A 14239-nucleotide genomic window follows, 5' to 3' on the forward strand; every position below is an offset into this window, starting at 1 on the left:
ACCGATTTTTGCCGCGCGCACCCTCCCGCGCGCCTTCGGTGGATGCGCCAAACCCGCGCGCGAAAGAATTTTTTTACCGCGCGCGCTATCGCGGCATCCCGAGCGGCAAACTTGCCGCGTCGCTTCGCGCGCGCTATAAAGCGCCGCGTGCACGCGCACCCAACCGCCACGGAACGTTCCGCCGCTTCGCCTCGCCCCGCCGCTTCCCCGTGCCACGCGTCGCCGCCGCTCTCCTTCCTCGCCGCCGCCTCTGCTCGTTCATCGCCAGGATGCCGTCGCGCCGCCGCGGATCGTCGGGCTTCCGCGGCGTCCGAGCGCGTCTGAATGGGACGTTCTACGCGGAGATTCGCGCCGGCGGCTTCCACGTCACCCTCGGCACCTTCAACACGCCGGAGCTAGCGGCGCACGCCTACGAGGCGGCCACGTGGCGATTCCGGCGGTCGCGGCGCGACCTCAACTTCCAGGACATCGAGTCGCTGGAGGAGGCGGAGTTTTTGGTGCCCGCGCCGCGCCGCGCCTCGTCAGCAAGGACTTCCTTCAAACATCTGCAACAGAGGCGCAATAATCTGGTGTTGCAAAACCAATTTCGCGCGCGCTGCAAATACTTAGCGCGCGTTGCGCCGAAATCCCTTCCATCGGACGCGCTATTTCGCAGCGCGGGTGATCCGTTGAAAAAACGCCCGCAGCGGAAGCGCTAATTTGCAGCGCTAGAAACATATTTTGATTTAAACTAGTTCAAGTAGAAGATTAAAAAACATTGAAAATACATAGATAATAACACAGTTTACTCGTCGTCGTCGGAGAAGGTTTTCTCAGTCCACATGTCGTCCCAGCGAGGGTCGTTCTCGCCCTAGGTCGTGTTCGGGTTGTCGAGCTCGAACTCGGCGATGGCGCGACGGCGGCGCCTAGCGGACCTACGCTGCGCCCTGAGGTCCCCGAAGAATGCCTCCATGTTGTCGACGTTGCCGGGGAACTGCTCCCTCCACTGGCGCATCATCTCCCCGTCGCGCTCGGCGATGGCGATGCGGCACTGCACCTGGCGGTGGCGGCGACAGTCCTTGCTGACGAGGCGCGGCGCGGGCACCAAAAACTCCGCCTCCTCCAGCGACTCGACGTCCTGGAAGTTGAGGTCGCGCCGCGACCGCCGGAATCGCCACGCGGCCGCCTCGTAGGCGCGCGCCGCCAGCTCCGGCGTGTTGAAGGTGCCGAGGGTGACGTGGAAGCCGCCGGCGCGAATCTCCGCGTAGAACGTCCCATTCAGACGCGCTCGGACGCCGCGGAAGCCCGACGATCCGCGGCGCGCGACGCAGCAGCATCCCGCGATGAACGAGCGGAGCGGCGGCGAGAAGGAGAGCGGCGGCGACGCGTGGCACGGGGAAGCGGCGGCGAGGCGGCGGCGGCGGAACGTTCCGTGGCGGTTGAGTGCGCGTGCACGCGGCGCTTTATAGCGCGCGCGAAGCGACGCGGCAAGTTTGCCGCTCGGGATGCCGCGATAGCGCGCGCGGTAAAAAATTTCTTTCGCGCGGGTTTGGCGCATCCACCGGAGGCGCGCGGGAGGGTGCGCGTGGCAAAAAGCGGTTGAAACACGATGGGGCGCCGTTTCGCACCTCTCTTGGAGATGCTCTATTATATGTACTTCACATATTATATTATATTATATTATATTATATTATGTAAGAGCAGATTATTGCTGCAGATTTCGGATGTTAATTGCTACTAATTTCATCTGCTTTTGTTTACGGCGCATACAAGATGCAAGATGCTGCTGCTCTTTAGCTAAAAATCTGAGCGGCAGTTAACTGAATCGCTGTGTCCGTGCGAGTAGTACTGTGTCCTGAAACGTTAAGTTGTTCCTGAGTGTTGGATGGGAAATAGATGATGGATGTGAGGTCTCAGGGCACGCTGTGCCCTGCCTCTGTCAGGGCACCGGATCTCAGTTCGTGGCAGAGAGTATCTGCGGCGTGGTGTGGGGACGAAATTGTGGTCTTATCCTCTCGATTGGGAGCGATTGAGGTGGGAGGAGATGAGCTGTGCACATGGTGTGCGGGACAGCTGTACATGAAGAGATAAGGTGAAGGGAAAGGTCGACGTGGCTAGCTTTTATCCGCGCGATCGCCCCGATCGGAAGACGCTCGATGCGGAGGTAGGCAACAACGGATCCCGGGGGAAGGAGAGCATTTTCCTTCCACGACTCGTCTGCATCTCGATCGGCCGCTAGCAAGCAAGCGACTGGTCACTCTCGGCCGCCTGTCTCCGTCCTTTGCTCGGACAGCTGTCACCGCCCGCGTATTCTTCGTCGGAATTGTCTGCGAGCGGGGACACGAGGCTGGAATCCTGTGGCGGTGGAGGCCGGATGCGGTACGGCGAACGTGGACGGACGTACGGCCCGGGCTCCAACGTGGGTGACTCCGCCTTGCACGCTCTTGACGTACTGGAATAAGCAGTTAGACGGAACGTGATAGCTTCTCCCCCTTATTCCATCCCCGCCTCCCCTCTGTGATCGGCTGATTGCATTCAAGCCAGGGCATTCTCTTGACATTTTATCATTGGGTTTGGTCGCAGCAACAGCTTCAGCTCCCTATATACTATCAGCTTAACACATGCCTATTTTATGATTTAAAATAAGTATCGTAACTTTAACTAAATATAGATGCATTAACATGTAGATATATCTGTATTTTGATAAGTCCATAACAAATACGGTATTTAGAAACATACGAGATGTATTGGTGTATGTTCTTCTAGAATACGTGCACAGCAATTAAGGTCAGTGCTCACATGGAACTGGAAAGATGACACGGCCAACTTGATTGACCGATCGCGATACCAGCTTCACCAACTGCGGCGCCCTGACCTAATATTCTCGATCGTAGTTCCAAAGTTTACTATTTTGATACCATCGAGCTGGAGATTCTTCGAAATTACACTAGTTATAGGTGTCTCTGATGATTCTCAGTTTCTTATTCTAATCGGTAGAACTTTGGATAAAATGGATTTCTTTGATTTTGAGTACTTAAACTTCAGACTTATTATTAAAGGGTGTGCCAGGGAAGAAATTTTTACTGCAGGAAAGGTGTTAGACAGGGAGATCCTCTATCTCCACTAAATTTTGTCCTTGATGTTGATTTTCTACAATCTATTCTCAACAAGGCTATGTCATGGGGGTTAATCACCAGGCCAATTCCTCGTCCCCCTTGTGCAGATTTCTCAGTTATCCCGTATGCAGATGATACATTGGTGATTATGAAAGCAAATGCAATGCAACTTCTGTATCTGAAAGCCTTGCTTGGTTTATTTGCTGAGTCTACTGGGTTAAAAGTAAAGTACTACAAATCAAATATGATTCCCATCAACATGTCAACTGAAAGATTGAATCACTTTGTTGCCACTATTAGTTGTAAGGAAGGGTCCTTGCCTTTTACCTATCTTGGTCTGCCTCTTGGTGTAACTAAACCTTCTCTTGAGTATTTTCTACCCATGGTTCAAAGGGTTCAAAAACGTCTTTGTGGCATCTCAGATTGTCTGAACTATGGTGGCATGTTACAAATGGTTAAGTATGTTCTGGCATCTCTGCCAATTTTTCTTCATGTGTTTCCTAGATGTGCATGTCACTATTAAGGGTCAAGTCATCAAATGTATGAGATATTTACTAGTCGTCCTCGTATCTCTAGTTAGCCAATTTAACCTATATAATTTAAATTATAATGCAAAAATTATATCATTAGAAAATAGAACATCTAAACTTTCTAATGATATAATTTTTATACTAACATATAACTAATGCTAACTTGATCAAATTTGCGATCTAGGTGTACGCGCATGCCTAATAAACTGTGAGGGAGAGAGTACAGTTTACCGTGCTAGCAGCGTAAGAGCATGTACAATAGTGTTCAGTCAGCTGGCTATAAGGTCTTCCACGTCATTAAAATCCTAGTTGGAGATGAGAGAAGGGAGGAGAGAGAATGGAGCGGGCGCTCCGTGTGTCGCCCGGCTATATCACAAAATACGAAGAACAGTCGCCCGCTTGCAGCCCGATGCGAGCGCTTGCGCCGGCGCTTCCAATCCCGTGGGCCTTCCCCCCCTCCCGCGGTTCTCCCTTCACCAGCGCGCGCCAAATTCTCCTTCCCTCGCTCCAAATTGCTTGCTTGCGCGCCAAATCTTAGGCCTCCAAATCGCCATCCTCGAACCCTAGAACAGTCGTTCCAAATCGTCCCCAAATCGCCGCCGCCAAATCCTCAAACTGACGCCAGCACCGAATCAAGGAGATGGGCCAGCAGTCCAAAAGGACGCGTGCGCCGGTGCCTCGTGATCCGTCTGCTTCTCATCTCGTTCCGCCGCCGGCGCCTCAACTCGTCCTCCCGCCGGTGCCTCAGCTCCTGTCGATGCCGCCTCATCCCGTCTCCACGTCGGCCTTCCCTTCACCACATGGACAGGCCGCTTGGGTCCCCCCACAACCACCGCAGTCTGTGGCAGCCTCCCCTGCAGCATGCTGGCTGGCCGGGCCGCAGCAACCGAGCGTAGCAAATTCTTCAGCTGAAGGACCTTGCTGGGCACCTCCTGCACGCATTGACGTCTCCGATCTGCAAGCATGGTATATATTCTCCTCGTTTTTCCTTGAGATAATGCTGAGATTTCATCTAGTACGATCTGTCACCTAATGCTAGAAGAATAGGAAGTAGATACTGTTAGTGCTGGTAACTACAGTAGCACTGTTTAACACTTCAAACCTGTAGCACGTTGGACGTCCTTGTTTTTTCTTTAGATTATCTCTATGGCTGCTAAGGACAAAAAAATTGCTTGAGCAGGGGATTGAATTCTCACCCACCTGGTGGTTTCCTCAGTTTCCTTTCGAACACATCAAGCCACACACAAGGTATGGGAAATGAGACTTCATCCCAGCCGATAAATGTTGGCAATAACATTAACGGTGACGGTTGTGCAAGGACTGAAAAACGCTTGACATGGACAAAAGAGGAGGATCTTAGATTGGTAAGATTTTTGTTTTGCATGTTGGCTCTATGTGTTACATTACTAGCACAACAATAAACTCCTTCTGATAATATTGTAGGTCAGTGATACGTCCATTTTGCATCACTATTTTATATCATAATTTACTGTTATTCATTGATATATTTCATATTTAGAGATGATACTTATGTTATTTCACCTATTTTGCATGTTTCATGATTATTGGAGAATCATTCACCGGAGTCAGGATTCTGCTGGAAAAAGCACCGTCAGAATGAAATATTTCTGGAGATCAACAATTGACGGAAATTACACCGAAGATCTTATTTTTCCAGAAGAATGAGCCAGCAAAAGGAGGAGCCGAGGAGGGCCGCCATGGCCCCCCCATAGGCTGGCGCGGGCTCCATCCTGGCCGCGCCGCCTTGTGGGGAGGGAGCCCACAGCCTCCCTCGGTCGCCTCTCTTTCGCGTACTTCATCTACCCGAAAACCTAAGGTGCTGGGAATAATCGCGAGGAGACACAGCCGCCTCTGCGGGGTGGAAAACACCAGAAAGAAAAGAGCTCTCTGGCGGGCAGAAATCCACCGGAGAAATTCCCTCCCGGAGGGGGAAATCGACGCCATCGTGATCGTCATCGAGCTGGACTTCATTGGGATCATCATCACCATCATCTCCACCATCGACACCGCCATCTCCACCGCTGCACCGTACCTTGTCACCGCTGTAACATCTAGGGTTGAATCTTGATTATTTTATAGGGGAAACTCTGCCGGTGTTGATTACTCCTTGTTATTGATGCTATTGAGTGAAACCATTGAGCCAAGGTTTATGTTCAGATTGTTATTCATCATCATATCACCTCTGATCATGTTCCATATGATGTCTCGTGAGTAGTTCGTTTAAGTTCTTGAGGACATGGGTGAAGTCTAAATGTTAGTAGTGAACTATCACTACAACAAATGTGTTGACTTGTGACCTTCTCTTAGTGACCCTAGGAAAGATCGTCATGATTCTATGACGATTTCGCACTAAATTGTCGCTACATGTTTGTAGGGGTCAAAACCCTAGAAAATTACGACGATTTAGGTAAAAAATGTCATTATTTTCTAGGATGAAATCGTTATAGTCGGAGCCACGCGGTCTATGACGTTGTTTCTAGGCGCTTGCGACCCATTAAGATCGTCGTTATTTTTATTTGGGGCCACTTCAACTGTTTCGCATACGTGTCGTGTCCATGCGTGTGCCACCTCAGTTGTTCCACATATGTGTTGTATCCATATGTTTGCCATCTCAATATCGCAAAAAAAAATACGGGATCCAGCATCAACATGTGTTATTGTATTATTTCGTCAAATAAAATAAGGAAATCAGTCACTAAAATAAATCTATTCATATATTTTCATTAGCAAAAAATCATAGTAATACTATTCTGATCATATTCTGTGACATGAACCGTGGGCCTAAGAGGAAGGGTCCCAGACGCAGTCACACTTTTAGATAAAAGGCACTCAAGTGCCCGACTTTGAATTAACAAAGCCCCGAACGGCGAGAACGATACAAAGTGCTGAACCCAGCTTACAGAACGACACCACACACCCACACAAACTACCAAAGAAGCTACGACCGGAAGCGCGACCAACAAGCTCAGCCAAAGCGCCTACAAGACTCGGAGAAGGGCTGGAGTCTACAGTGTCGGGCCGGAGCTCACCCGAGAGCGAGCCATTTTCACGCGCGCCTCAACAACACTCCTCCGTCGCAGGAACGCCACCGGAAGCCGACCACCACCGGGGACCAAGACGCGTTGCTCACAAACCGAGAAGCAGCACCAAGGGAGCTCGACAAGGGAAGGGCACGGAGAAAGCCTTGCCGAAGATCGCCGAAGAATCACCCCCGTCACAACCTTCGGAGAGCCTCGTGCTGTGGGCTCCCAGACGGTGTCTTCAAGAAGAGTACGACACCGGAGTGCCGCCACCGCCCGATCCGAGGATCTTGGGTTTTCACCCGGAGGAAGAAGAGGGACGGAGATTGGCCTCACGGCGCCTTCAGCAAGGGAACGCCGTCCGCGGACGCCGCCACCGTGGCCCGAAGGCAAAGGTTTCCCTTTGGCAAAATCACCGCCATCTACACCCCACAGCATTCAACTCGCCGACTACCACGCCGCCCTCACGGCCATGGTCTCGGCCAGCACCAGAGTCATTGGCTCGCCCGCCGACCAACATGACTCCCACCTTCCAGGGCCGCCGCCCCAGCGTCCCGGCCAGAGAACGGCGAGCAGAGAGCAGCGGCTGCGAGAGCGCTACACGCCGACGCGGGGAACTCGACCACGACCACTGCGCCACCACCTCGGCGGGGGCAAGATCCACGACCGGAGCGACAACCTACGGCCCCCATGGGCGTCGGGTGCCCTCCAACTCTGGAGCAACGGACGGGGGCTCGATTGGGCCGGGGCCCTGTACCGGCCCGCACGAGACGGCCGGATGCGGAGCCGCCATGCCAACCGCCGCCACGGGGAACCTCCGCGCCGCCGGCTCGTCGCGGCGTCGTCTCGGCCAAGCCCGGCCCGCATCGGGCCCCGCAATCCCCGCCTCGGCCAAGTTGCCTCGAGGACGCGCCGCCCGCCGCCGCCCCACGCGCGGAGGAACCGCTGGCCGCCACGAGCACGCCCAAGGACCACCGCGAAGCCGCCACGCCACCGGGAACGGCCGCGCCGCCGCGCCTACGCCGCGCTGCGCCCTCGCGTCGCCACGCCGCTGCCGCGCCGCCGCACCGCGCGAGGGAGAGAGGCCGCCGGCGCCGGCGCCGCAGCTCGCCGGCGACGCCCTCGGGCGGCGGCGAGGGGGAGGGGAGGAGCGCTGGGGGCGAGAGGAGCTGCGCCGCCGAGAGCTCCCAGGCCGCTCGCGGGAGCGGCTCAGGAGCTAGGGTTTTCGGGTGCTTGTGAGAACCTCCCAGATAGGTATCTCTTCTTACCAACGGAAGGGAAAATATGGTGCCACCGCGGGATATATGCGCGCGGGGTCAAAATATTTCGTACCCCACGGCGGGATATACGTATACTGTGAGGTGTGAGCGGGACCTAACCCTAATTCCCCACCTCCATATTGTGCCGCCGCCCTTCTCTCCACTATCGCCCCGTCGCCGGGTAGAAGAACATCGACACCCAAGACTCCTCCGCCCCGTCTCCTTCGATCCTTGACGACACTCACCTGTCGCCCCGTTAAGGTGTGGAGATGCCGGAGGGCCGCAGGATCTGCTGTGGCGTGTGGTCGCGGGAGGCGGATCTCGCAGGGCTCGAGAGGCGGGCAGGACGGCCGCCGCGGGGATCTTCCGGAGCGAGCGCACCGGCAGCGTGTGCGCCACTGCCCGAGGTGCGTCGTTTGCTCTCGTCTCGCGTCAGTGATTGCAATTTGGGGTACGTGCATTCGTGGTACCACCAGGTGCTGGATCTGGGGTTTCTACCGTGTTGATTATTTGCCTCAATTTCTGGATCTCTCATCACATTTCAGTCTTATAGTTTTTTAAATCATGCAGGGCTATTTGTTGTGGGTGTTCACGAAGCAGGGAGTGCAGCCACGGGAGCTAAGCCAATATCTCAAATGAGGATGTATTCTCTCGTTCTCTCCATCCCCCATCTCCCCTTCACGCCTCTCTCTTTGCTGTAGCTAATTCTAGATTTTTAATGTGGCGTTTCTCTATGTGATTCTTGATAGATGCTCCTGTTGACCGGCTTAGGAGATAATTTACAATGTAAACTGTAAATTGCTAGCTACTGACTGTAAATTGTAACATTTACACATGTTTGCAAACATGTACAAGAACTGTGTGTGGGAAGTTGTGCCACTGTACATATAGCTTAATTGTATAACTATGGCATGCAGGGGTTTGTATATGCCATTGTTCATGTTATTAATTTGCTTCTACATTAGTTCATTTTCTCCATGCTTTAGCATTCGTGCTTTCATTCATATTTCCTCTGGTATTTTCTGATTTAGCTATTGCTTTGTAGGTCCTGTATAGATGGCATGTCACCTTTACAGTTGAAGTATCTTACATGTTTATTACTCTTTTTTTTTCTCTTATACTTTCCACAGCAGCGGCGGCTCGCACTCTGACATCCTGCCCGTCTTGCCGGATGTTGATGGCGCTAGAGTATGCATATATTTGTCTCCGTCTCTGCACCTTACATTTTGGCTTTTATCAAATGAACTTGATTGGTTCCTTTCTAATGATTGAATAAATTTACATTCTAGATAATGACATTCTGATTTGTTCTAGAGTGGTTTTACTTGAATTCCAGTGATGACTTCAATAGATTGAAAAACATAATATGTTCAATCAATATGAGAACTTTGTCTGAGCTGGTTACTATTAGTACTTTGGAAGTTAATAACAGTGGGCAAACACAAATATTTCTTTAGCAAATGAGGCTTTTCTGCTTTGTATTGTTGCTTATTTTCTTTGTTCCAGTTTCTATATTGTTTCTATATAAAAGCCAAATTTGAAGTCTGATATTTTGGAACAATAGTCCAGTTTGTTCTGTAATGTGTTTGCTTAAAATGAACATGCTATTATTTCGACGATGCAATACTAGAAGAACTATGATGATATCTTTCTGCCATGCTTGCTTGTCTCACATTGTTCCATTTTTTTGGAATTCCAGGAGCAGTACAAGGAGAGAAGGAAGAGCCGGTGCCACTCCTGCTGCACCACATGGCCAGGTGGTGGTAGGTAGCCAGCCGCTGGGACTCTGATGCCAGAGTAAGCGGTGCACACAGTGAGCAATCGGCAGGTTGTCGTGGCGTTGGTGGAGGGAAGAAGGTAACGGCTTTGTTTTGTCTGATATCAACATGCCTGTGATATTTGTAGAATTTGATGCTGTGAGAACAAATTCCCGAACTGCCAGTTGATCGGTCTACTGATTCTAGAAACAGCCCCACTGGCTGCTTCAACTCAGTTGTTTTGTTCTTTCACTCTTCTCCTTATTTTTTGACCAGTTCTTACTCCTGTCCAGTACCACACTTTGCATCTTGCTGTGGCCAAGTACAACAGTTTTTCTCGTCTGCAAATACTTGGAGAGTTCTTTTGTATGGATGCGCATGTAGAAATGTTAATGAACTTGTACATCCTAGACCTGGGATTATATGCTCCCACAAGGCTTCCTTGTACAACAATTGTAGCATGTGATTTGCAGATACTATCTAAAGATTACTTAATATTATGTATTGTATTTCATTCCCTAAGTCTATGTGCTGTAACTCAAATGTAGGTACTTCCACTCTTCTTCTTCATAGATAGATAGTAGGTACCTATACAGCTTTTTGAATATCATTGTCATTCGCTTGATGCTATTATTCTTTCCATTAGCTTCTACAGTTTTTCACACATGCAATGGATAAAAAACTAAAAACGGCTCACAGTTACTTCTATATTATGATACGAGTGTAGTTTGATGTACAACTTAGCTGCATGTATTCTATTTATCACTGGGTTTTTGCAAAGGCGAATATCTTTGCATATTAGCAACGTTATTTTTAGGGGAACAGTTAGTTCAACAATAGTTAGTTCTCCTTATATTTGATTTGCTTTATAGATCACATTACAGGTGTAACTTGTATTCACATGCTATTTAAGTTAATATTCTATAAAATCTTAGGTTTATTTCACCTACAGATTGTGTTCAGTCGTCATGTATGATGCTTGTTTATTTTTTGTGGTGGCCTAGAGTGTGCTCATTGATGGCTGTTGGTTCTCGTTCTTTGACCTGATAGCAGGCATTATTATTCTATGCATGTTAGGAAGTATATATTTCTGTAGTGCATTTAACTGTGCATTATTTATGGGCCACCGAGCCACGTACAACTAAACTCAAATGCACAGTACAGTAGCAACCATTGACAGTCACACTTACAACCTTGCTTGTGATGATATTGACAGATATCTACATTCGCCTACGAGAGGTCTAGATAATGCAGCAGAAAGGGCCCTATAGGTTGGGAGAGGTCCTGATGACTCAGCAGCAAGAATGGACTTGCAGGTCCGGCTATCTGGAAGTTGTTGCATTGTTTATCATTCTTTCTTTGACTCATATTGTTCTTACGTGGGTTCATTTTGTGGTAGATTTAGCTGGCAGTGTTTGATAGCTGGAATATTGTAATTGACTTAATAATTGTTGTGAAAATAATTTCATGTCTTATTTGGTTATGATTATTTGTTGTTTAATTATTGCAAAATCGCGGGAAACTGAAACCTAAGAGGTAATGCAGTCTGACAAGTAAAAATGCCAAGGCCCGAAATGAAAAAGCCTATAAATACGCTAAGGCCGAAAAAAGATGGACCAAAAAGTTTGTTAAAAGGCTGAGGCCCAAGAGATGCACGGATTCTAAAAAGGCCAAAGCCCAGAAGACAAATGGACCAATAAAAGGAAGGCCTAGAAAAAGGCTGGTATTAATGGACTCGGCCCATCTAGACTAGTGAAATGGACTGGGCTGATTTTTGATTACGACGATCTAATTTCGTCACAATTTTGCCACGTAGGATCTGATGTGGCATGGCCAGATTGCTGGTGACGATACTAGATCGTCATAGATGTTATGACGATGCAATATTGTCGTAGATGACCATGACGATTCCAAGCAGAAGGTCATGTTGGTTGATTCTTGACGCTCCGTTTTTGACGATCTATTTTTAAAAACGTCATATATTAAATATAGTGACGATTCAGTGACAAAAATGGAGGGTCGCAAGTCAAAAAATTTCTTGTAGTGTATGTTGAGTAATATTCAATGGTTTGATATTTAAGTTGTGGTGTTATTCTTCTAGTGGTGTCATTTGAACGTCGACTACATGATACTTCACCTTTATGGGCCTAGGGGAATACATCTTGTATTCGTTTGCTAATTGCGGGGTTGCCGGAGTGACAGCAACCTGAACCCCCGTTGGTATATCGATGCAGGAGGGATAGCAGGATCTCAGAGTTTAGGGCTATGGTTAGGTTTATCTTAATTACTTTCTTGTATTTGCGGATGCTTGCAAGGGGTATAATCACAAGTATGTATTAGTCCTAGGAAGGGCGATGCATTAGCATAGGTTCACCCACACAATACTTATCAAAACAATGAAGATTAATCAACTATATGAAGCGAAAGCACTAGACTAAATTCCCGTGTGTCCTTTTATTTACTTGGTCATTATAAGTAAATAAACCGGCTTGTCCTTTGTGCTAAAAAGGATTGGGCCACTTGCTGCAACTATTACTCTCGCATTTTATTTACTTGTACTTTATTTATCTGCTATATCAAAACCCCCTGAATACTTGTATGTGAGCATTTACAGTGAATCCTTCATCGAAACTGCTTGTCAACACCTTCTGCTCCTCGTTGGGTTCGACACTCTTATTTATCGAAAGTACTACGATACAACCCCTATACTTGTGGGTCATCAAGACTATTTTCTGGCGCCGTTGCCGGGGAGTGAAGCGCTATTGGTAAGTGGAATTGGTAAGGGAAACTTTTACTGTACGTGCTGTTTTTATTTCTGCCTGCTGCTATAATTCATTATGGAGAGGTCTTCTCTTGAATTCCTATTTGGAAAATCTACTACTACTGTAAAGGTAGTGGATGAGGCGCCAGGTGAGAAAGAGGTTCCATATAAAATACCTATGAAAATTATTGAACGTGTTGTGGATAACCGCTATGAAGGGGATGTAACTGTCCATCCTGAAGATCATTTACTGTTTTTACATGAATTATGCGGGTTATTCAAGTGTGCAGGTATTGCTATGGATGAAGTTAGGAAGAAACTATTCTCTATATCGCTGTCTGGAAAAGCGGCGCATTGGTATAAATTGCTGAAGAATGGGGTTTCTCTTGATTGGAAGGATATTGTGCCTCTATTTTATTCTAAATTCTATCCTCCAAGTGAAATTCACAAAGACCGAAACCGCATATATAATTTCTGGCTCCATGATGGAGAGAGTATTGCCCAAGCATGGGGGAGATTGAAGTCTTTAATGCTCAAATGCCCCATTCATGAGCTTCCTGGTAATATCATTATTGATAATTTCTATGCAAGACTTTCTTTTCAAGATAAAACCGTGCTGGATACTACTTGTTCTGGATCATTCACACGCAACAAAGAAGATTTTAAATGGGACCTTCTTGATCGGATCCAAGAGAATACTGAAGGATGGGAGAACGATAAAGGTAGAGAGTTAGGTATAAATTATGATTATGAATGCATTGAAATTTTTATGGATACTGATAAATTTCGTAATATGAGTGCTACTTATGGTCTTGACTCTCCAGTTGTTGCAAATTTTTATAAAGCTTTTGCCTCTCATTTTGATTTGCCTAGGAAGAACTTTAATAAGTATCATGAACCTTATAAAGATAAAACTGATTCACCTATAGGTAAATGTGTTGAAATTAAAACTGTTGATCATATTCTTCCTGAAGCTTATATTGAAAAAACTCCGTTTCCTGTTAAAATGAAGGAGTATTCTGTTATAACTAGTGCGGTTAATAAAAGTGCAAAGAAACCTATAGAACCTGAAGAGCAAATAAAGGTTGAACCTGCTATTGCAATAGTTAAGGATCTTGTGACTGAAAATGTAGAAGATGGTCATAACATTTTCTGTGAAGATGCTTCTAATATTGTTTCGCATCCTAATAAGTCTAGGAAAGCCAGTGTTCCTATGCTCTCTGTTAGAATTGGTGATCATTGTTATTATGGTTTATGCGACATTGGTGCAAGTATTAGTGCCATTCCTTATGAGCTTTACACAGAAATCATGCATGGGATTGGTTCTTGTGAATTTGAAGATATTGATGTGGTTATTCGGCTAGCTAATAGAGAAACTATCTCTCCTATTGGTATTGTTCGAGATGTGGAAGTTCTATGTGGTAAGATTAAATATCCTGCTGACTTTTTGGTACTTGGTTCTGCCGCTAGTAAGACTTGTCCTATTATTTTTGGTAGACCTTTTCTAAATACTTGTGGAGCTATTATAGGTTGCAAAAAAGAGAAAATTGTGACTAAATTTGCTGGTGAATCTTATGAGTTTAATTTCTCTAAATTTACCAAAACTCCTTATAAAGCTGCTTTGCCTAACGATGATTTTAGAGTTGAACAGTGTGCATCTATTACTCTTGCTCCTAACAATCCTTTGCAGCAACATTTGTAGGATAGTGAGAGTGAAGTCTTTAGGGAAGAAAGGAATGAGCTTGATGAAATTTTCCTTCGTCAACCTATTCTTAAACATGACTTGCCGGTTGAAG

At 47.5% G+C, this 14239-nt stretch overlaps 1 protein-coding gene and 2 long non-coding RNA genes across 6 annotated transcripts; all 3 read left to right on the top strand.

Moving 5' to 3' along the window:
- Positions 1-269: 269 nt before the first annotated feature.
- On the top strand, positions 270-698 carry LOC127310300 (ethylene-responsive transcription factor 1-like). Its single transcript, XM_051340982.1, has one exon. The coding sequence runs from the start codon at positions 270-272 to the stop codon at positions 696-698; it is 429 nt and encodes a 142-aa protein (XP_051196942.1).
- Positions 699-3806: 3108 nt separating this feature from the next.
- Positions 3807-5820, top strand: LOC139832811 (uncharacterized). Its single transcript, XR_011747336.1, has 2 exons — positions 3807-4591; positions 4806-5820. It is a non-coding gene; the product is annotated as an uncharacterized lncRNA (long non-coding RNA).
- Positions 5821-7988: 2168 nt separating this feature from the next.
- LOC127307198 (uncharacterized) lies at positions 7989-11165 on the top strand. Of its 4 annotated transcripts, none has more exons than XR_007855256.2 (5): positions 7991-8376; positions 8496-8568; positions 9056-9113; positions 9625-9782; positions 10899-11165. It is a non-coding gene; the product is annotated as an uncharacterized lncRNA (long non-coding RNA). The 4 variants fall into 4 exon arrangements; XR_007855254.2 differs by having other exon boundaries at positions 7992-8332; XR_007855255.2 differs by having other exon boundaries at positions 7989-8376; positions 8496-9113.
- Positions 11166-14239: the final 3074 nt, after the last annotated feature.

This window comes from Lolium perenne, chromosome 6, assembly GCF_019359855.2.
Source record: "Lolium perenne isolate Kyuss_39 chromosome 6, Kyuss_2.0, whole genome shotgun sequence".
Classification (NCBI taxonomy): domain Eukaryota; kingdom Viridiplantae; phylum Streptophyta; class Magnoliopsida; order Poales; family Poaceae; genus Lolium; species Lolium perenne.